Here is a 24,068-nt window from a genome sequence, read left to right on the forward strand (position 1 = left end):
TTTTCTGTGGGACGTTGTTGCAGTTCCCGCAGTTGGCAATATGTAGTGCTGGGATTAAGTTACTACAAAAGTGCAGTTTGTAAATACCGAAAAATAGTAAACTTCCTTAAAAGTGTAAGTTATCTTTGTGACTCATGCCCTAACTGCCTCATTACGAGTGCCACAGTTTGGGCTTTTGGGTAATTACTCTCATGGAACTAATGATACCAGACGGATGGATCAGCAAGTTTGTGGGAGGTGATTCCTCTCTGGAGAGTCACCTGGGTTTTTCAGGAGCATTTAGCAACTGAAGTGTTGAATCTTTAATTCAAATGGGGGTAAATAACAGGAGTTACTGGCCAACTCGAAGGGAGTCAGTAACAGGAGTTACCAGTCCACATAAAATCTGATTTTGGACTACTAAGTTCTGTTTGTGGTAGACTCTTCATTACAAACCAGCTAAAAGTTGCACACTATGTGCCTCATTTGCAAGACCTTTGCCCCACCGTTGTGTAATTTTTTTTTTTTACGCAGGGGTAGCACTAGTCGTGCTTTACACTGCTCCATATTTACAAACTGACGCATTGCGCCCAATGCGTCAGTTGTAAACCCTTGCATCACATTTTACCTGCGCCAGGTATAATGTATGCAGGGTAGGCGTTCCCATGGGAAAAGCCACGCAGAACTGATGCAGTAAAATTTACAACATTTTACCACTTTATTGTGTGACTGGACTGCGTCAGAATTGTACTTCCTGCCCAGAGCAGGCGTAAAATTGATGCAGGGTTTTTCTCTATGGGAGTCTCCTCGTATTGTTCGTGTAATGTCATTTTTTTTATGCTAATCCAGCAGTGCACGAGTTTAGCACCAACTGTCGCATCAGAATTTCTGATGCATCTCTGAAAACGTGCGCCATGGAGCTCTGTATTTTAAATATAGCGTATCCATGGCATCGTTGGGGGATCGTAGGGTAGCGCAAGAAATCTGACGCATCACGGCTGATACATCAGATTCTTGTGAATGAGGGCCTATGTTTAATTTTGCTCACATAACTTTTGAAAGATAAAACTCAATGCAACCCAACTGATAAATAAAAAGCATGGACTTTTTTGACATTGGTACATTTTGAAAAGGTGATGAAGTATGCTTTTCACTCAAAGCAGAATGGGATTTATTTCGTTCACCCCATAACAACCAAACCTGGATTAATTAAAATTTACTGGGTGCACAATTCTCTCTAAAAAAGCTGTGGGAATTGCAGGCCTATTTATAACCAACACCATAGTATGGGCGTGCAATTTGAAGATAAAAAGCCATTAGAACTATTTGTGAATACCAACAAAGTTAGGACCTTGTGAATGCTCACGAGTGGCCTGATGTACACAAAGTATCCAAAAAAGTGATAGATGAAATGCTTTAATTAATCTCGACCACTGATAAATACTCTGGCCATAGCCCAGTCCATTGTCATTTTACACACCATGCCACCTCAGCTTGTTTTGGACCCAGCCATATGCAAATCATTTTGGACTCTGCTCCAATGGGAATAGTCCAACCCAAACTGCCAGGCTAGGTCTTCCCTGAACCAAAACACAAGCAACCCAGGATGGATTTCACCCTTATTACGGCTCATCATCAGGTATAGCTTGGTTCCAGTGGTACAGAGTGCACAAGACTCTTGTCTGGGCATAGCTGTCCTACTTAGTTGGACAAACTGAAGGCTGGTTTGCATTTGGCTGGGTCCATGTGATATTTAAAAAAAAAATGTTTCTTGTTGGATAACACTCCTCAATGGAAGCATGCAGTCTCCTGAAATACTGCTTTTTCTCCCAGAGGCTGCCTCATTCTTAAAAGGGAAGTCATCCCTTGAGGACAGTTTCTGCTTGGTGAATATGAAACTGTCTTCTTTAAGGTGTTAATATCAATAGTTGATACATTCAATTGCGGACTTCAACCCCCCCCCCCACCTACTTGTGGTTCGTAATGGCGTGCACAAGCCCGTTTACAAGCCAGAAAGACTTTTCCCAGTGGCGAAAGGGCCTTAGTAAATTTGGGTCCTAAGTTCCCAAACCAGCACTGTTTTAGCCACCTGGGAGCACCCATGGTGCAACCGCTAATCCTAAAAGCTTGACTTCGGGGATTCCGCTGTACATTTTTATTGGTTATGAGCTAGAACTGTGAGTGCAATTGAACATTGATCTTTAGTCTACAAATCAGGGACAGATGTATCATCTTTTGGTGCAACACTATGCAGCAAGACGACTTGCTGTGCTGCAGGAAATGGAGAGGGCAGGAATGCACCATAATTACTAACATGTGGCACATTCCTGTTCTCTCTCTCTCGGCCCTGGTGCACTTGTGGGTACCAAGTGCCAACACAGTTACTCTTGTGCCATGGTGCAAGTGTGCCTATGTTGCAGGCAGGATTTTTTGTGCAAGAAGGACACCTTCCAGCACAAAGACAATCCCCAAAGGCATTCTGTACTTTGTGTCTGTGCTGCAGAATGCAGCAAACGCAGAAGAAGGCAATAGCAAGGAGACATAAACATATTTCTCCTTCTAAGGCCTCACCTGGGAAGACATAGCATTTTGATGTATTCCCAGGTTTACTAGTCTTAGTAAATCTCTGAAAATCGTGGGGGTGGTGTGTGGAAACACCCACGCTTCACCATGGAAGAGCTTCCCCACGCAGAGTAAGGCAGGGCAGAAATTTGTGCTGCCTGGTGTTCCTCCAGATTTGTTATCCTATGCAAGGTCACGAAAGGTGGCTCTGAGTTGCATAGTAGATCTGACTTAAGGGCATGGCTTGCCTTGTGTTGCCATGAGTGATGCAAGGGTAATGTGAGCCCTTGATAAATCTGGGCCCAGGGCTTGCCATTTCTTTGCTGCAGACAATACTTACTACTCACCGAAATGACCCTTAATGTGTTCAAATGTTCTATGTTGGGGTCTCTGCCTCCAGGAACATGCCATGTGCCTCACTGGTGTTTAAATGCATAATTGATGCTATTTTTGAACATGAGTTAGGGGCACCTTCCTGCACAAAAACAATTCAGAAAGGTGTTTTCCTCTTTCCATGTGCGCTGCAGAATACAGCACGTATTGAAAGAGGAAAAATGGGGAACATGAAAATAAGGTTTTGGTGCTGTCTCAGGTTTACGTGATTAAGTAAATTTGGGGCAGTGTCAAAATTCATGGGTGTTGCATGGGAAAACCCACCACAATGCCTATGGCACGCCTCCCTGGCACAGAGTAAGGCAATGCAGCGACTTGCACTGCTTGCTCTTACTCCATATCTACAGTGCCATTCAAAGCCACACAAAGTGGCGTTGCGTGTCCTCATAGATATGGTTGCGAGGCAAAAAAAGTGATGCTCCGGCAGCACAAGCCTCTTATAAATGTGCCCCAAGGTTTTTCTGTGCACTCCTGTAATTGTGAAAATCTGCCCATCTAATGCTGACAAAATGATTCTCAGAGTTAAATGCTCACCTCTCACATCTGCAGTAATCTGAAAAAAAAAATTCTTACCTGTTCCTAAAGTTGGCCGACCGAGGACCATTAAATTAAGTAATGATAACACTTGTTACTTACAGCGCTTGTAAAGTGCAGAAGTGCGGTATTAAGCATTATTATGGCACATGCTGTGTTTGAGGGCAAGCGGTGCCCTCCAACAAGGGGCTAAAAGCATCGCGAAAGCCTGGTACACTGCCAGGATTAGGGTTGCATGTTTATGTAGAGGCCACACACCCAGAAGCGATATACTCAGAACCACACATCGATTATCATGACCAACATTAGGCCAGTGCAACCATTATCCTGAATTTGACACAGTCATCACAAGGATGCTAAGAAAATGCCAAGAATTACCAAAATAATAACAGAGCTAACTTTCTATTAAGGATGGGCTGTGCCCCCTCTCACACACACATCCCCCACGTGTACACCCACACACCCACACACACACGCATGTACACCCACACAAAAACACATACACAAAGACACACAGAACACCACCTTCTGGCTAGTTCTGCTGAGCTGGCCTTCTTGTTCCACCTGTCTTACTGCCATCACTTCAAAGCATCCTTCCCACTTCGTGGCAGGCCCGCATCACACGTACAGCATGACACACAGAACAAGGACTGGCTGAATAGTCTGTGCTGTCAATCACAATGTAAGGCCACTGATTTTGTCCCACAGACTGTACTAATAGCCTCTTTCCTACTTTAATATGTGCATGTGTGGCTGAATGTGTGTGTGCATATGTATCTGAGTGCTCTCTAGAACCATGTTCCAAGCAGTTTTATGCTGTAGGGAGGCCTGGTGTTCCATGCTTGCTTTTCAGAGGATATACCGGCATCAGGAAGACTTCAATCACCGCCACACCGATGTTAACCCAGGCGGTCACTGGAAACGACAGCTATGTAGGAATTTATGGTGTTTCAGCAGGCTCCATAGCTGATGTTTTTGAGTGGGTACCTTGTTCTAATACCCACAGTTTGTGATCTAAAAACTTGGCCACTTGAATTATGCAACCCTGTAGGTTTTTTTCCGCATAGTTACGGATTTGCCTTATTTGCCACATAATGCATAATCTTCTGCCTAATCTGCAGATTTTAATTTAAAAAAAGGTGTTTCTATCTTGAACGGATCATAAGTTACTAAAAACATGGCGAGGTGTTCAGGCATAGTGGAGGTCCTTCGCAAAGGTTAAATGGTCATCGTTCAGTTGCTTATTTCTGTATTTGGTTCATAAACTGTTAGTATTGAGGTGAAACCTTTTCTCAGTATTAATGTGTAAAAATAATGAAGTAACACTATCAAAAAATATACCACATTGTGCAGCGGAATTTGCCTTTCATTGCTGCATAATTTAGTCAACTTTGATGCATATTTTGGTGTCACCCTACCACATAATTCTAGTGGCCCTGTGTACATATGAGGTTTGAGAGCCACTGTAGTTTGGAGTGCGTACTAGATCATTAAGAAGTTGTTGCTTGTTGGGTAAGGGTTGTAAATTTGCCTTCGGTCTTCTGTGTTTGTGCAGTCAGTTCTAAATCAGTCCTCGGCTTAGCATAATTGATTGTAGATCTACCCCAAACTCCACCTACCAGTAACCACCTTGTACCTCTTATGTTTTAGGCACAACGTGCTGAGTCTGTCTAAGGGCATTGAAGATGTTGGGGTCGTCAAGTGGGACCTGGCGCTTTGTCTCCTACTCGTCTGGGTCATCTGCTTCTTCTGCATCTGGAAAGGAGTTAGATCTACTGGAAAGGTAAATGGCATGTTTCCTAGTCTTAGTTAAAAGGCTTCTGTGCGTCTGGTAGAACTCAATAACCTATAGCTCATAGCAATAAATTGAACTTTTCTGGGCAATTCTGCCCCATCCGCTTTCTCCTGCCTATGGTCTAAGGTCTTCAAATTCTTGTACGTTTTTATCACAGTGAGTATGTTTTCTTTCTATTAAGGGAAACAAAGTATCTCTAAAATGGCCACCATGTTTATTTGCTTCTTTTGGAATTATTGTGGGTAATTTAAAAAGACAACACACTTCCAACCACGCAACCTAGTATAGCGTGGTACCCGTGCGGTTAATCGCTTCAGCGTCAAACACAGGGGTAGTAAACGGTATTTAAATGTTGCAATATAATACAATACAATACAATAAAATGTGTTACAATTCACTCTCCCGGACCTTTCTATATCCAGCTAGTAGTCTTATCCATTTGTTTCAAGCCCTGCTCAGCTGAGTGTGCCTAGGAGAGAACAATGAGCAGCAAACACATAACTGCTGCAGACATCATGCTCCTACTGGGCTCTTCTGACCATGCTTAGCTGGACACTGCACTCTTTATCCACTTTATCCAGTGTTATGTTCCTGTAGTGGTGCAAGCCAGACTGCAACAAAAAGCTGTTGTGTCCGGAGACGGACTACTTCTTTACTAATCATGTACTGTAAACCTGCATAATACTTCTGTGGGCGGATCCAAATGTGGCTGCAGGGGACCGACTGAAAGACCGAAAGGATCACGACAGAAGGTCTATGGTGGTGACAGATCTAAAAAGTATAATAGTTTAGTAACTGAAACGTAGATGACTAAAGCGGCCCACCACCCGGCAACTTTGATATACATATATAGTGGAAGGTTACATTTACCAGTCAGTGGAATTACAGCAATATGTCCCTGCCCTTCATAATTATCAAAATCCATTGGCTTATTTTTGAGTTCTAAGTTGACATTGGTTTGATCTATAGAACCATAGATGAGACTGGGTCCATCCAAGACAGGCACATTAGCATCAACAGATCCCTCACGCTGACTGCCAGCGCCCTTTCAAATCATAGGCCTCATTTACAATGGGCGCTGGGCAGTGCCGCAAGCCTTTTTGGAGCACTGCCCTGGGTCAAAAGAAAAGGGAGGAATGTGCTGTAGCTATAAGATACAACGCGTTCCTGTCCTCTTCCACAGCGCTGGCGCAGAATTGGCTGCAATGCAGGTGCACGGGTGCCCGCGCTGAAGGTATGATTGTTTTGTGCAGGAAGGGACACCTTCCTACATAAAAACAATCAGTGATTATGTGTGCTTCAAAATGCAGCACACACAGAAAGAGGAAAATACGAAGAGAAATACTGTTATCTAAATGTTCATGGCATCTCCTGGCCCTTAACATGCATAATGTGTTGATTGTGTGTTGTGTATCTTGTATTCCCGTACCTTCTAACTCTGACATACTCAACTTAGCTTGAAGATCTATATATTGTCAACGCATGTATATGTGGAGTCGGGTAAATTAAACCTGTGCTTACCTAAATAAATTTACCTTCACAATATTTTGGGTCTCAGTATTTTTGTTATGATATTCTGGTAGCACGCATGCATGCAGGCACACACACACACACACACACTCTTTCTCGCACCCTCTCTCTCTCTCTCTTCCTCTCACTCTCTTTATCAGTAGGATCTTCACAAACTTCAACACTGTCCAAAACTGCCTTTAATTCTGTAGTAAGGAAGGTGAAAGGAATTCTTCCAGTGCACTGTGCGTTCTTCTATAAGACAAAATCTCATGTGAGACAATTTGGATATGGAATGAGTTTTGCCTTTTAAAGATACTTTCATGATCCCCAACCAGGTGATGGATGGAATGCTTTACTTAATGTAAGCCTAGGGTGATTGCTTAGAGCCACGTTCCAGTTCATCATTTGGCACTCATCATCCCACTCTAGACAGAGACCCTTCTTAGGCAAATCAATGCTGACCCTGCTTCTCATGAGTACGGGCAATCCGAACCTCCAGGCCAGGCCCCCTCTACAAGGAAACACAAGCAACCCTAGGCTGGTTTCCACCTATTCGAGTCTCCTCAGTAGGGTACATCTTTAGTCCTGTGGTAGAGTGAGAACAGGACCCATGTCTGGGCATACCTTCGCACTTAGGGTATCAATTTCAACAACCAACAAGGTGGGAGATGGAATGCTTGAATAAATCTCAGCCACTTTAGACCAAATCCCACCTTTTGCAAATCATTACTTCTCCTGGGAACGCTCAAAACACAAAGAGAGTCAAGACAGTGGGGGCAAAGATCATATTCATGGTAAGTGCCAAATGCTGCCCTGCTGTTATAGAATAGGAGAGAAGGCAAGATAAAGCAGGGAAAGTTAATCTGTATTTCTAACTGTAATTCAACAGTGTGTCTAAATAAGTTGGTGAAAGAGAATGGCCAGAAAGACAAGCTTATGGAACATCATATAATACACAACAGTTTACCTGACTGTGACTCACCCATTGCTAATATTTCAAGGGCTGGTTGTGAAAGGGATTGGAGTGGCCGGCATGTATCATGGTCTGATGTAAAACCAGATGCCATCAGAATGAGAAAACAGTTCAGGCATACTTGTAGTAATCTATTTGTGTCTAATATATGTGTAGACCTTCTGGCGTGGAGATACCATGCAAGCCTAAAATGAAGTTGGACCTGTATGTAAAGCCAAAGGAGATGCCAGTTGATCAGGATGTTGGTACTCAGTGTACTGGAGTAACAGAAGGATGTGTTTAAGGAAGCGACCTGCAGGGTTCTCAACATTCAATTAAACTGAACCCTGGTGAACAGACAGTATAGCAAGGTGATTACACAACACATGAACGTACATCACTTGAAGTTGAACCAGATGTCAGAGTTGGTAAATGCGCAAGCTTCAAAAGCATAAAAGACTTTTTTAATCGTACGGGATATTGAGGAATCCCAAAATGTGGCCATTTTCCAATTTATAAGCATCACAGTATTTCTTGCTAAAACGTTTGGGCATTAAATAAAGGGCCATTTAATGCGAATGAAAAAGGGATTTTCAAGGTTGCTACCATCAGTGAAGGAAGCATCCTAAAGGCAGGGTAAAGCTTATCTCATTTGTGGTTTTATGGAAGATGCTAAAAAAGAGATTTGTTTTGTTGGGGTGACACTGAAAACAGAATTTTTCTTTGCTTCCACCTTCTAATCACACTATTCGTCTTTTCCATTTGGTATTCCATTTGATACTGGTGTTTATGTTCCTGGAATCCTTCCGAGCTAAATTATTGGAAAGAATAAGCGCAGCATTGCATTTGGGCCAAGGATTGTTCACAACTATTTGGTTAGAGTGCAAAGATTTAGCCTGAAGATCTGCTATTTGAGACTTTTTCGAAAGTAATGTAGGAGACATTGTGTAGGGATACTAGGTTGGTGCCATCAAATAGCCTCAGTATTGTGTTGGTGTATTGGACATCCTAAGCTAATTTGGGGATCACTCTATCCTTGAATTTGCGAAACAAATGTCCTTGTAGTTGGGGATGGATATAGAAATGGAGTTGACTGTGAAAGGGTTGTCTTATTTGTTGTTAGGTTAATAGGAAACTTAGCGCACACATGCGGAGCCACTCACTCTCACATTGAGGCTTGACAAGATCTGACATTTGGTGTGCAGAATAAATGCTAAAAAAACAGACAGTCTTACATCAGGTCAACAACAAGCTATCAGTCTGAGAACTTATTTTTTCCTAGTGTAAGCAAGTACAGTTTGTGGAGAATCAGAAGCAGGTATATGGGGGTGATTTAGATCTTGGCGCAGGGGGTTACTCCATCACAAATGTGATGGTTAATCAGTCCGCCGTATTACAATTCTATTACAGCCTATGGCACTTGTAATACTGCGGGTGGGATATCCGCCACATTTGTGATGGAATAACCCCTCCGCCAAGATCTAAATCAGGCCCTAAGTTCCTTTGGGATGTTTATGGGTAGGAGTTTTTTTTCCAGAAATTATGAAAGACGGGGGGGTATGTTTCACTTTCTCAAACATGGTGACATTATACGAGCAGCCGGCATGGTACACAACATTTTACATTTCTCAAGGTAATGACAAAGTTGAGAGGTATAAAAATGTGAGGAAGTGTGTACAGTGGCCAGCCGTAAGCCACGCTGTGCAGTCGATGTTGTGGTTATAATTGACTATTACTATTTCACTCATGCTTGTAGATTTTTCTCAGAGGACAAGAAGCATCTTGAGAGTTAGTTGTATTCTGCATTGACGAAAACATAAACTAAAAAGGCTGGAGATTAAGGGCAGACCCTTATGAAGTTTTAGCAACAGGATTTGTAAGGAGCAGGTGATCGCAAGCAGTGCCACAATAAGAAGTGGCTCATGTATCAGGCAATGGGGGTTGGTTATAGGGTTTGTAAAGAAACCTACACTGGTTTCCGGGACTTGACAAACTTATGGAGTTCACACCTTATTACACCTAGTATTTTTATAAAGCCGAATTATGGTAGGCAATGTAATTTCAGTTGAGTTGTGAAAGCCACAGATAAAACATTAGGTTCTTGTTAGAAATGAGATCTTTGGTTGGCAGTCAGGTTACACCTGTCCAAGTAAGGACCCTCACTCTAGTCAGGGTAAGTCACACACAATCCAAATTATCCTGCGCCCACCCTGTGGTAGCTTGGCACTAAGCACTCAGGTATTTGTGCAATAAATCATGCAATAACACAATGAAAACACCACAAAAGTACACCACACAAGTTTAGAAAAATATACAATATATATCTGAATGAATTAAGGTCAAAACGATCAAGATTTGATAAATACCAGTTAAAATACTACTTTTGTAATGATAAGAAGAGCCTTAAGTTTTTAAAAGCAACAATTGTCTCTTGCAAGCACAAAGTACCTGGTTTGTTTCAAAATTACACGCACGAAAACTGCAGGTGAAGAGATGCATGGAAAAAGTTAGGTGTGCGTTGGATTTCCGAGCGCACACTGAAGGTTTATCAATTCATTTCCACGCAGCAAGGGCTTTGCGTCGAATTCCGGCGCACAGGCTTGAATCCTCTTTGCGATGCAGGGTCTTTTGACGCCCAGGAACGATGCGTGGAAATCCTGGGCATGCTGGACGAAGTCACAGGTGCTGCGTCGATCCGGTGGGCGATGCATCGGAGTTTCGGTCGCCTGCTAAGGCGCTGCGTCAATTCCTCACGCAGGAAGTTGGGCTGTGTCATTCCGGCTCAGCGATGCGTCAATCCGGTGGGCTGTGCATCGAAGTTCCGGTCCCAAAGCTGCGTCGATCTCGACTCAGGGAGCTGGGTTGCGTCATTCCGGAGCGGCTATGCAGTGATTCTTTTACTGATGGGCAGGCTGTGTGTTGATTCCAGCAGGCTGTGTGTCAGTTTTCGCCGCACAAGTAGTTTCTTTGCAGAGGTGAAGTCTTTCTGGTCCTGAGTCTTCAGGGAACAGGAGGCAGGCTCAATCCAAGCCCTTGGAGAGCACTTCTCAGCAGAGCCAGAGGTCAGCAAGGCAGCAGGGCAAAAGCAAGGCAGAAGTCCTTCACAGCAAAGCAGTCCAGGTGAGTCCTTTGGGCAGCCAGGCAGCTCTTCTTGGCAGGTTGCAGATTCTGGTTCAGAGTGTCTTTCCCAGGAAGTGTCTGTGTTGGTAGTGTCAGGGACCCAGTTTATATACCCCAAAGTGCCTTTGAAGTGGGGGAGACTTCAAAGAGTGGTTTTGAAGTGTACAAGGTCCCCTTGCAGTACAACCCTGTCTGCCAGGGTCCCATTAGGGGGTTTGGCAGTCCATTATGTGAGGGCACGCCACTGTCCTTTGAAATGTAAGTGTCAGGCCCTCCACCCTTTCCAGCCCAGGAAGACTCATGCAGTATGCAGATGTGTGCAGGTGTGACTGAGCATCCTGTGTTTGCGGTTGTCCGGATGAAATGCACAAGGGAGCTCTCAACCAGCCCAGCCCAGATGTGAATTGAAGACAGTCTGTAAGGCACAGAAGGATTTTAAGTGCAGAGGAATGCTCACTTTCTAAAAGTAGCATTTCTAAAATAATAATATAAAATCCAACTTCACCAGTCAGCAGTATTTTGTATTACCATTCTGGCCATACTAAATATGACCTGTGTACTCCTTTCTGATCAGAATCTACCACTTAAACAGTATACGAGGGTAGCCCTAATGTTAGCCTATGAAAGGAGCAGGCCTCACAGCAGTGGAAAACAAATTTAGGGGTTTTCACTACTAGGACATATAAAACACACAGGTAAATGTCCTCCCTTTTGCCTACACAGCACCCTGCCTTCTGGGTTACCTAGGGCCTATCTTACGGGTGAATCGTGTGTAGGAAAAGAGGAGTTTAGGCCTTGGCAAATACTTTTAAATATCAAGTTGAGGTGGCAGTGAAACTGCACACACAGGCCTTGCAATATCAGGCCTGGGACATGGTTAATGGGCTACTTACGTGGGTGGCACAATCAGTGCTGCAGGCCCACTGGTAGCATTTAATTTACAGGCCCTTGGCACATGCAGTGCACTTTACTAGGGACTTACACGTAAATTACATATTTCAATTGGGTATGAGCCAATGTCACCATGTTTTAAGGTTGGGAGCATATCCACTTTAGCACTGGTTAGCAGTGGTAAAGTGTGAAGAGTCCTAAACCCAGCCAAAATGAGGTCAGAAAAAGAAGAGGAGGAAGGCAAGAAGTTTGAGAGTGACCCTGTAAAGAGGCCATTTCCAACAGTTCTCAAAAAAGCAATGCACTAATATGAATCATCTGTGCTGTGATAGTGACAGAGTGCAAAACCATAGTCAACCATCAACCAGATTAATGAAAGGAATCACAGAATGAATGGTTTTGGGAGATGGATTATTTTGTTGAAAGTTAAGCTATTCCAACACATGCACATCTGGTGAGGATGCATCAAGGAAAACAATTGGATGTGAATGTCTGTGCACGTGTATGAATGATGGGTGCTCAAATGTCTATGTAAGCAGACTGCATACAAAATTCTTTAATTGTTTACTTTATAGCTGATATCTAATGATGTATGTTTCCCTGGCTTTTACAGTAAAAATCCACCTCATAACATCACTGGGTTTTTCATATTTATTTATTTTTGCAGGAGGAAAGATATATATATATTATCTGCCAGGTTGGGCCTTATGCCGGAATTCTCACATGGAATCTGGCACCAGGTCTAGAGACGTTTTTTTGGATTGATAGCTGGAGCAAAAGAGGTGGCGGAGAGAGATCCTGTTATAAAGGAACTCTTACTCTACCCGCCTGTAGTTCATATGAGTGTGATCTATGACTGTGCACCTCAGCTCTTTCTGTAGAACAGAATCACACTGCTATTTTGTGAATGAGGCTGGTTTGGTTTCTCACTGGCATAACCCACTCTCTGTCTAGACAAACCATTGCAAGTCCCTATGGCTCTTACAAAGAGAATTATTTTCTCACTTCAGGTATACTACACTACTCCCAACCATTCCTAGGTCAGAAGGATACTGACACTAAATGTCCATGCACACATTATACAGCTGGCATGTTGATCTCCAGTTGATCTTGTCTCAGTCTTCCTTGATACAACCAATTACCTACCATGTTGAATCTCTAGAATTGCCAGCAGGAACACCTAATGCTGCTTATTAATCTTCTTTGTATATCCCCTTCCACTGGTTGCTTCTGCATAGACTAATAGTAGCTCAGATGTGCTCCCAGGTTTTGGGGCTAGAAGGAAATTCAATCCATTGAGTATCATCCCTACTAATCATTTCAGTTAATAAAGTCGCCTTCTGAAAGTCCCAAAAAGACAATGCAGTTTAAAGAAGATCAGTTTTGACTCATGCAAGACATACTGCATGTTACAATAAATCTACCCATGCTTACTCATCATTCCTGTACCCTTCTTCCTTTGCAATGGTATGGGAATGCCCTCTGAGATTCCTTACCTGTAACTCGTACTTGCTTTTTCTCCACGTGAAGAGAATTTCTTCAAATAGGTCCTTGGAATCCTGTAGTTCACAAGATAGCCCAAAACTGTGATATTACTTTGTCTTCATGCGCCTGTAGGCTGGTACCTTGACAAATACTTTTCAGGACATCACCAATATTTAGCTCCTTCAATAATGATTCAATTTTATGAAGTTAATAATTATTATTCGTGAAATTATTATTTTAATCTCTATAAAAATTGTACAACCTATCGGCTGTTTGACAATAGAAGATCAAACAACTTTGCATATAATAAGCAACACTCATTTACCAGATGAACCAATTAGGTACTCCATCAACCATGAACATTACTTTTCCTATTTTTAACTTTTAAAGTAGGGCATTGAGTCCTTCCTTTGCTCAGGATTTTAATTTCAGTTAAATACATGCATTAGAAACAGCTCTCTCCCAGCAGCAGGTATGGTATGTATGTTGAACAACCTTTCTGTTTTTAACGGCACAGGGTCCAGTAATCCAGTTCACGGTCACCCTTTGCCACACAGTCTGATAAACTGCCTATTATTACTGCATTGTGCCAGGATTCTTCTTAAGGAATTGATACTCTTTATTTAAGAATGCCTCAACAGAGAAAATGTTACATGAAGTGCTTTATTGTAAATATTCTCTCCTACATAGAAAGGAGTCACAAAGACAATATTGCCCGATGTTGCCAAGGAAACAAAGATATCCTTTTTTACTGAAAACAAGAGGGTAGCATTATCTGGCTGACCCTTAATAATCAGAGGCATCCAAGCAATTGAAATAGAACACTTGCATGGTCCACTTTCATATTGCTCTTGCTGATTAAAAATTGGAAATCCCTGTTTTCCGTAGTAGAGAAACGTTCTTGAAATGTGATGGGAGTGCTGTTTAAGTTATGCCCTATCACCCCTACTCTGTAATGTCTATGTGCTCCAGTCAGCACATATACTAAGCAATTATCAGGTACTGTTTTCATATACATGCTAATGACATTAAAATGTACATCAATGTGGAAAATTACCTTGATAAATATCACCAAATGTCTAGACTTCACAAAACACTGGTAGAAAGAAATGTGTCTTTATTAGAAATGGGGTCTCTAGTTGGCAGTCAGTTTACACCCTGTCCAAGAAGGGACCCTCACTCTAGTCAGGGTAAGGGAGATACACAGCTCAGATAACCCCTCCCCACCACCTTAGTAGCTTGGAAAGAGCTGTCAGGCTTATCTCAGAGGCAATTTGTAAAGTATTTGTACCAACACACACAGTAAGACAGTGAAAACACCACAAAAGCACTCTACACCAGTTAGGAAAATATCCAGTATTTATCTAAACCAAACAAGACCAAAACGACAAACATCCAACATACACAACCAAAGATATGAATTTTTAAAGTAAAAAAGAGTCTTAATCCATAGAAATCAATGAATGGGTTGTTTTAGCACAAAGTACCTAGTATGCATTAAAAATAAAGCCGCATGGGCGAGGGTGCATTGGAAAAGCAAGCGATGCGTCGATTTCTTACTCACAAGTGAGGCCGTATGTCTATACTTTCTCCTCCGGGCAAGCAATGCACTGATTCTTTCCTCTCAGGGAAGGGATGCGTCGATTTCCGGACAAATAGCCTCAGGTCCGTGTTGTGATGTTGAAGATTTTGACGCCCGCAAACGATGTGTGGAAAATTCCGATGCACTGTGCGAAGGGTCTGCCTCGAGAACATGCACTGCGTCGATTTTCAGCTGCTGGACAGGGGCTGCGTTGATTTTTCTGACATGCACACAGCGAGCGGTTTTCCCCCGCAGATTACCAGCTTCCACTTTTAAGGGCCCAGGGAGTGGATTTGGCACCACTTAGCCAGTCAGGACTCTCAGCAGAAGAGCCCAGGCACTGGCAGATTAAGGCCCTCATTACAACCCTGGCGGACGGTGGAAAAAGGCGGTAAGCCTGCAAACAGGCTGGCGGTCATTACCGCCCCATTATGACTTTGGCGGTTTGGCATTTGCCAAACCGCCAATGTCCCCCACCGTCTGCCACAGCGGTAACGACCTCCAGGCTGGAGACAACTGTCTCCAGCCTGGCGGCCATCACTAGACTGTTGGCGGTATCAGGACCCCGCATACCACCATGGATTTCGTGGGGTTTTGTACCGCCACAAAATCCATGGCGGTATGTACCATCAGTGCCAGGGAATTAGTTCCCTGGCACTGACTGGGGTCTCCCCCTCCCCCCCTCTCCTGAGTCCTCCCCCAACACCCATGACCCCCCTACCACGCCCCAAAGGTGGTAGGACCCCCAATTGCATTTTGTAAGTTTGCCCCGCTTTTGCGTCAAAAAGCGGCGCTAAAAAAGTATAAATATGGGCCTGAGTGCCTAATGAGTTCATTCATCAATGAATAGGGCCCCTGAGCATCGGGTACATAACAAATGCTGCCCCAAAAGGCAGGTATGAAACTCTCTTAACTGCTGTTTGTGCCAGGGGGATAACCTTTGCAGATATATTAGAATTTATCTTGTTCATTTAGTTCATTATTTAAAAAGATTGTAATGCACTAAATTACCCCAAACTTCATCTTTCCATTTGAGGAGTTGTGTATAACAGTTGTTAAAATCAGTAATGTTCTGTTTGTAATAATTTACTTTATCGCCCTTCCAGGTGGTGTACTTCACTGCAACCTTCCCTTTCATCATGCTGTTGATATTGCTAATCCGTGGAGTCACTCTGCCAGGAGCCGGGGCCGGCATCTTTTTCTACCTGTATCCCGACATCGCACGGTTGGCCGATCCTCAGGTAATGAGTGGGTATTCTGCACTGTACTCATAAAGGTGCATGTTCTTTCCAGAGTTCAGATGAAAAATCTAGAAGATTCATACTAGAAAATAAAGAAAAGAAATGAAGGCTGGTTCAAGGGCAAGGCGAAAAAGGCAGACACTTCTGACTTCAACAGCTACGAAGGAAATTACAGTGCTGAGGGCTGATTCAAAGGAAATGGCAGTGCTGAGGGCTGATCTTAGGTTGGCAAAGTGACTCTTTTCCCTTGAGGGGTAAGTGCCCTGGTAGCTGGGTTAAGGAAAATAAAGCATTCCTTGCTGACCCTTTGCAGCAAGGCCCAACTGGCCCTACCTGGGAGATGGAGTTTTTTTTTTTTACTCTGGCCGGTTTTGTAGCAGTTCAGCAGTTTTAAAAGCACCCATTGCAGAGTTCCTTGTATATGTCAAGATAACTCTGGTGATTAATGCACCTGCTGGAGAAAGTGTCTAGTGACAGTTTTGACTAATCAAAAAGTAGAGCAGATGGTTGAAATACCTGCTGCAAAGAACTGTACCATGCAGATCACAGAACAGTATTTTATGTGGATAGCTACTGAGCTAACCCCCACTGGGGATACTGCTTCTGTCACACAGATCCTTTTGTTGCAATTCAGAAGTTACAGTCATAATCTAGCACAGCTAGCTATGAGCTGCCATCAAAGAGCTGCATACAAAATGCATGGTACAGGTTAGGAAGTTATTTGTTTCCGGTCTTTCATCATCCTAATGTTGCTGAAAATACTTTATTTGGGTAGAAATAAATTCTTACTAGTAAAGCCACCGCTAACCACTGTATTACGTTCTGAATCCTGAGTTTGTGCTTCTGCAGATCAAGCACTCTTAAAGAATTCCTACCAGAACGGATGACATGTGAATCCTACATCCTGTAGTCCCCTTTATCTTAGGTAATATTTTCTATACATGATTAGCACACGTATGTTTTCTTGTCTGTGTGATGTAAAGTGCTGCAGTTTTATGGCTTGGGCGTTCTGCCAACGGTCAGGCACTGCCTGAACTATGATACTGGGCTTAAGAGGTGGATGAATGCTGAACGCTGGGTGGGTTTGATTAGAGAAGTGATGGGCCTTTTGAACTTATACTTGTGCATAACTTACCCAACTATTTATGCTTGTATGAACGAAACCTTACCCAGCAGTCAGTGGACAATTTACAATCTGCTGACACCAGTAAGCCATGAAATGCAAGCAGGCTTTTTTATTGGCCAGCCTGTCACATATGAGGAGTGAGCACAAAATGGACCCTGCTAGAGCAGGGAGATTTATAATGTATGTTCCATCCAAGGTTCAGTTACAAAGTAGTTATTCGGAGATTCAAGGAGCACCAAATGCACAGGGCCTCGTTAGCGCATACATTGGAAAACTAGGTGCATGTTATTCTTCATTGATCATCTATGGGCTGTAAAATGCCACAATTATTATGAACATATTTGTTACAAGTTAACTAATCATGAAATAAGTGCTAGAAAGCTAAAGTAACCTCAATCCGGGGTACAATCAGAAGAGGCACATTGACCTAAAAGCTGGATTGTAATGAAAGTGTGAAACATTAAAGTCAGATGAAGTTAACCTAAGAACTCTCACCCCTGTGACCTAATGCTTATCCTCCTGGCCTAATGGTACCTGACTAGACCCAATGTCCCACTTTTCTGCAGAATTAATAGGATTCATGTGCATCATCACACCCCAGGTGGGAGCTGCCTGGTACGATTATAGCTACCACTAAACACCCCTAAAGTTCAAATGTATTAACAAAATATGCAATGGTTCCAGGCCCATTAATATCTCTGGTCAGGTGGCCAGACCCTTGGCCCTCTTATCTCAGTGATCCTCCCTATATTAGCCTATTAAATGTGATTCCCGTGCCCCACATCACTGCTTCCTAAGGAAGAGCATACATTTGCTATACTTCTGTTACATTATCCTTGGTCTTGGACCCTTGGGGGTCCGCGACTGCTTAGAAAATTAAATATTATTAACAGATTAGGTTCCCAACTTTCAGTAGTGACTCAGTGTGGGGAACCCCAGATTCCAATAAAGATTCAGTGGGGGTCCCCTGGCTCCAGTAATAACATAGTGGGGGTCCACAGAAGACAAAAGGTTGGGAACCACTGGTCTAGGTTGGTATTTTTATTAGTTCCAGCTCTGTTCTGCACCAGGCCATTTTACTGTAACCGGACTAGCATAAAGTCAGACCAGCGCTTACCTTGAAAGAGATTCTCACAGTGCATAGAAACTTTATGTGTCTGTTCACTAGATAATGCCTCACAGCTACCTTCAAAATCAATGCCTTTCCTAAGATACACCCTCCCAAATGATGATGGAAAAGCCACAAATGCAAATCTCCTTCCTGCCTGCTCAGCTGCACTTCCCTGTTTGCAAATATAGTCAGAAAAAGGCCATATAAAATCTTTAATTTCATGTGCTACAAACCACGAGATAAAAATAGGCTTGGTACTTCTTTGAACGGCATACTCTCAGTTACTCGATTTTTATCGTCCATTTACCACTCTCTATGGATGAACATATTTTGAATTAATATAACTCAGAATCTCTGTGGTCCAACCCAAAGCTGAATAGGTTTTATTTGATCACTTTCAGTGCCTGACCACTAACAGGCCCTAGCCAGATTGACGAGGAAACACCTCTCACTCGGCTAAAACGTTCTTACTTTGAAGGAATTCATGGATCACTTTCACAAAGCATAATGAAGGTCATCAGCTTCCCTCAATCTTACCCCATGTCTTTATTGCTCTAGTAGAATTTGGATCATTGCCAATTAATGTTCCTAGTTCTGTCTTTGAAGATACTCCCTGTCAAGTAAACCTTCAGACATACTCTCCCTATTACTCGTCGTACTCCAATGCGCTAATAAATAGTAACACAAAAGCAATTTCTGGACTTAGAGAAAGATGTCCTCCCAGTAACCTTAATGATAATGTCTTTGTTTAAGGCTTCCTGTAGCATCTTTCTACCTGTTCTTTGAATCCCCTGGACCTCTTCCAAACAATCAATACCAGATACTTAATCCGCCCTTCTCCATTATCCCAAGCTGTAGCCTGTTCACATCATACTGTTACATGTTTTTCCCTCCAGTCAGTTCTCCAGCTTCCACTTGCTTTTAGACATCTCCATCCATGCCTGCCTACAGCCCTTTGGTGGAATATACTAACCCTTCTTTCTTCTTCAGGTGTAGATTCAGAAAAACCTCATCCACTGCAAATGAGAAAAAGCTTTAGTTGTATTGTTGCTACTCCTGCAATGTGTCTATAATTAAATGTGATGCTATACCGAAACACAGTAAGACAGCCCACTCAAGCATTGTTTACGGCATTTTACTGGCATTTTTATGTATTTATGCACCTGCAAAAAGGTCAACCTGTGAAAACAACCTTCCGTGGGCTACGCCAACAGCTGCTGGCCCATCCATAAAGTGAAACCTATTAAATTTCCAATGGCACACAATTTACCTTTGGAAGACTCCAAGGTAGGATCTATGTGTATTGCAACCTGACCATTGAGCCTTCTGTCTTTTCTGGGGTCCAAAGGACCTGAAGCTCTTTTCCCTTGTGTTTTACCAGACTGACACATTTTTGTCTTTACTTCATAAAAACAAAAATATGTCAACATAATACAATACACAACTTTTCTCTGCTGATACTTGATTGAAGACACCTGTTCAAAAAATGTACTGGTTTCTTCAGAGAGGATGCATGGTAGGTACTAAGAGTGCCATTGGCATAGTTCAGTCCACAGATCACTTGTCCTGAGTTTCCACCTCTAGCAGTTAGGGATACTTTGGCTGCATCTGTAGTAACCTGTACTTTGTAATTTTTGGACCTGGCCAACTCTTTCCTCCTGACGCCTTCGTATTGTGAGTATCAGAACACATCACACCAGGGTCTGCAAGGAATCAAGGAAGTTGAGTTGACTAGACTTTTGCAGCTCTTTTCATTGCCAACATTCTGATTTGCCATGCATTTACAGATTCTTTTTTACTTTTGCTTCATCTCTGTGTTTTTGCACGCTACCCGTGCTTGGTGTCATTGTTTTTTTGCTTTTACTGGGTACACTTGGCTGTTTTCCTTCTGTCTGCCTTCTTCTCCCCTAATTTTCTTATACAAGGCACTCCACCCTGACATCCCATCTCTTCCATTGTCTTGTGTTGTTCATTGCCCTCTCCTTCACAATACTCCTCTGTCTTCCCTTCCACCTCGCAGCATCCTGTGTGCTTTCATGGCATACGTCTCCCTTGTGCTGCTGCAGAGCTATTCTGTCATGAAGCACCAGTATGGTCAATAGCAGTTCTGATGAGTCTGAAACGTCTGCATCAATACCAGCACTTATGGTAGTAGAGCACTAATTGCAGGGTCAACAACATCATTAATAGACTCCCCTTTGTTAATGGTAGATGATGAATGAGAATGAGACAAAGTTTTACTTGTGTCAAAAAGTCACTGATGGATTTCATGTAACTTAGTAAGTTAACTGCACTTTCTCACACTGGCCACATAGTGTTCCATATATTGCATTTACATTTACAGTTGTATCAACACTCTGGTGCCATTCTATTCCAGTGATTCCTGCTGTTTTTGGAATTCTTCTCACACCTTCAGTGTTTGGATTCCATTAAAGGGGCAGTGACGAAGAGGAGACAATAATCAGCATGAAGAGCAGCAGCAAAACTAGTGGGCTCAATTCCATGTGTCAGTTAGGTTAATGGCCCCCTCCTCAGAGCATATTGATGCATCCTCCATCACCTTCCAAGAGCAGATGTCCTGATGGTACATAAGCCATGCTGCCCTCCCAGTACTGGAATATAACCTGCAACTTTCTTATATCATCCAAATATATGCATATCCATGCACTATTTTCTGGGTGGGCTTTGCATGGATCCGTCTTTGCTATGCACTGCTGTAAGTTAACCCTCAAGTTATTGAGGTTTCTTAATCTTTGGTAGTGTGTCAAGTGTGCCCTACGCATATTCCCAACTGGTTGTTTCTTTATTGACATGTATGTTTCTATGGTCTAGCCAGCATGGAGAAAAGCAGATCTGGAACCTTTCCCCACTCTTCCGCACACCCTTTGGGCCTGTGACTCTGCACCCGTCCCTACAAACCTACCTTCCTGTTCCTTGTGGGGTTGTCTTCCCTTGTTCTCATTTGCGGTCACGGAACCTTTGGCTATGCTCCTTCGGCTCTTTCCACTTGCTGCCTCCAAACCTCTGGACTTTACACTTTTCAATTTTTTATAAAACTCTTGCCTCCGTTCTATTGGGATTTGTGACATTCACCAATTTGTTGGTATCTGGCTTCCTCCACTGCTCTTTAAAGCGTAGTGACTCTTAGGGGCAGATTTGCTAGTACCGATGTAGTGATGCCCCAGTTTTCTTGTGTCGCCTCTGCCCCACCTAACAACACCATGGGTGCGCCATATTTATAATATGGTCCACCATGGCTCACCTTGGGCCAATAACATAAAAAATGTTGATGCTATTGTGGCACTTTTCTCCATATTTTGACGCTACTGGAGCAAAGTGCAAGAAGGCCCATTGGTTAATATGGGCTCGTCATTTTAACGCCTGGTCTCAGCAGGCATTAAAAATTATGTAAAAAATGGCGCAGTGAAATCTCGTAGATTTCACTGCGCCATTTTTGTGGGCCTCCTAATCCCAGAACGGCCCCCTTCCATACATTATGCCTGCCGCAGACATAGGTGGTCATTCTGACCCTGGCGGTCTTTGACCGCCAGGGCGGAGGACCGCGGGAGCACCGCCGACAGGCCGGCGGTGCTCCAATGGGGATTCCGACCGCGGCGGTAAAGCCGCGGTCGGACCGGGACCACTGGCGGGGTCCCGCCAGTGTACCGCGGCCCCATTGAATCCTCCGCGGCGGCGCAGCTTGCTGCACCGCCGCGGGGATTCCGACCCCCCCTACCGCCATCCAGATCCCGGCGGTCGGACCGCCGAGATCCGGATGGCGGTAGGGGGGGTCGCGGGGCCCCTGGGGGCCCCTGCAGTGCCCATGCCACTGGCATGGGCATTGCAGGGGCCCCCGTAAGAGGGCCCCTACATGTATTTCACTGTCTGCTGCGCAGACAGTGAAATACGCGACGGGTGCAACTGCACCCGTCGCACAGCTTCCACTCCGCCGGCTCGATTCCGAGCCGGCTTCATCGTGGAAGCCTCTTTCCCGCTGGGCTGGCTGGCGGTCTGAAGGCGACCGCCCGCCAGCCCAGCGGGAAAGTCAGAATTACCGCCGCGGTCTTTCGACCGCGGAACGGTAACCTGACGGCGGGACTTTGGCGGGCGGCCTCCGCCGCCCGCCAAGGTCAGAATGAGGGCCATAATGTTCTGCAAGGTGGTGCATTGCTTCACTTGTAAATCCGGCGCTGCAAAAATACCTTTCTAACGCCTCATTAGTGTAAAAAAAAACATGATGCTAATGTGATGCAAGTAGATGCTAGGGGCTTGTAAATCTGCTCCGAAGTTTGTTATGACCGGGGAGACGGCATGCTCTTATTGTTGGTATTCCTCTTATGCTCTGTTATGAAGGATTTGTTCTGGCACCTATTGTCATCCTTCTCATATATCAGTCATTGACCTGTCCTTAAGTTGCCTTTTGCCTCCACTCCTGACTCAAGAGCTTTCCATTGTGAACTCCATGAACTCGCATGTCTTGTCCTTTGGTCGGATCTTCTCTTGTGATTTCCATACAGCCTGTCTTCTCATTGCCTGTAATCAACCTCCTCTGACGTGACCAAGGCCCACCTAATGCTATCACTTCATTCTCTCTCAACTTCCTCTTCTCCTCTTCCTCATTGTTACTTCTCCCTTGTTGTCCTGCAACAGTCTTTCTTATAGGAGCCCTTTTCTCCTTGCCTGGATGAAGAACGCCACATCTTCTGCTGCTTGATGGTGCGTAAGCCACTTCAGGTTCTACCTCTTCTTCCTCCATAAGGAAAGTGGTTGCTGATGCCAATTCTCCTCTAGATGCCCCAGAACTAGAGTTGCGCTAGGGCTTCTGGGGGAGTCGGGTTCTACCATTATCCATTTTTCTGGAAGATAAAATTATTGTGCATATGTCATTTCTCATTGAATTCCTCTTAACTATCTGTGGAGGTTCTGTTTTCATCCTGGGGGGATTCTTCCCAATGCAGATGGGACATTGTTCATTTTTCCTGCTTGGAATCCCATGCCAGTTCCAGACAGGAAAAACTGTGAGTATGGTGTTGGAAGGGTCTGCCACGCCCCAAGATCTATTCTTGCTGACTGATCCCAAGCATCTTGGTAACTCTGTCATCAGTAAAACAGTGGTCTCTCCACTCCAAATAGACAAGAAAACCACAAAGTGAGTTCATGGAACATCTGCAGAGTTTTCGCAAAATATCCCTCTCTAAATGAGGTTGTGTGTTTGTGTGTGTCCATTTATATTTGACATAGCACCCGATGTACAAAGGGTTTTGCATTTGCAACTACTGTGCAGCACAAATTGGCAGGCAATAATCCAAAATATAACACTTATTGCCCATTTAGGCTCACAACTAGCAACATAGTCATTCCTTATAAATCACGATGAAGAAGGGATGGTAAAGTGATGTTTCCTCTTTCCTGTTGCTTACAAGGGAATGTATCAGTGGGGGATTATAAACCGCTGACAGATTACTGACTGCCATTCGCAGAGTGGAAGATGTCTATGAGGGACAGCTTTCACTTTGGAAATAGCAGTCATAGACTTTGGAGGAAGTAGTCTGCTGCCACTTGGATCATGGCAAACTTTCCTGATTTCCTTTCATGTGGTTCAATATTTATTTGTTATTGCTGGCCTTTTAAGGGGCGCGCTGAAATATAATTGCTTTGCAAATATCATGCATAGATGGAGATCTGCTGTCCTTAATATCATGGACAAATGGAGATATGATGTCCTTTGCAGGCCTTCACAAGGATTCAAAGCTGGAATCCTGCCTCATATATATCAATGAGTCAC

General features: G+C 43.7%; 1 protein-coding gene across 3 annotated transcripts in view; it reads left to right on the plus strand.

Annotated features, from left to right (window-relative positions):
- Positions 1–24,068, plus strand: part of SLC6A6 (solute carrier family 6 member 6) — a 263,899-nt gene that overhangs the window by 181,114 nt on the left and 58,717 nt on the right. For all 3 annotated transcript variants that reach the window (XR_011198608.1, XM_069206292.1, XM_069206293.1), the window contains exons 5-6: positions 5,119–5,251; positions 15,912–16,046. Coding sequence is in view for 2 of the 3 variants with exons in the window: in XM_069206292.1 (XP_069062393.1) it covers positions 5,119–5,251; positions 15,912–16,046 (268 nt within the window). In the remaining variant the exon portion in view is untranslated. The remainder of the gene's footprint in view (positions 1–5,118; positions 5,252–15,911; positions 16,047–24,068) is intronic.

The sequence above is a fragment of the Pleurodeles waltl genome, chromosome 9 (assembly GCF_031143425.1).
Source record: "Pleurodeles waltl isolate 20211129_DDA chromosome 9, aPleWal1.hap1.20221129, whole genome shotgun sequence".
In the NCBI taxonomy this organism is placed as follows: domain Eukaryota; kingdom Metazoa; phylum Chordata; class Amphibia; order Caudata; family Salamandridae; genus Pleurodeles; species Pleurodeles waltl.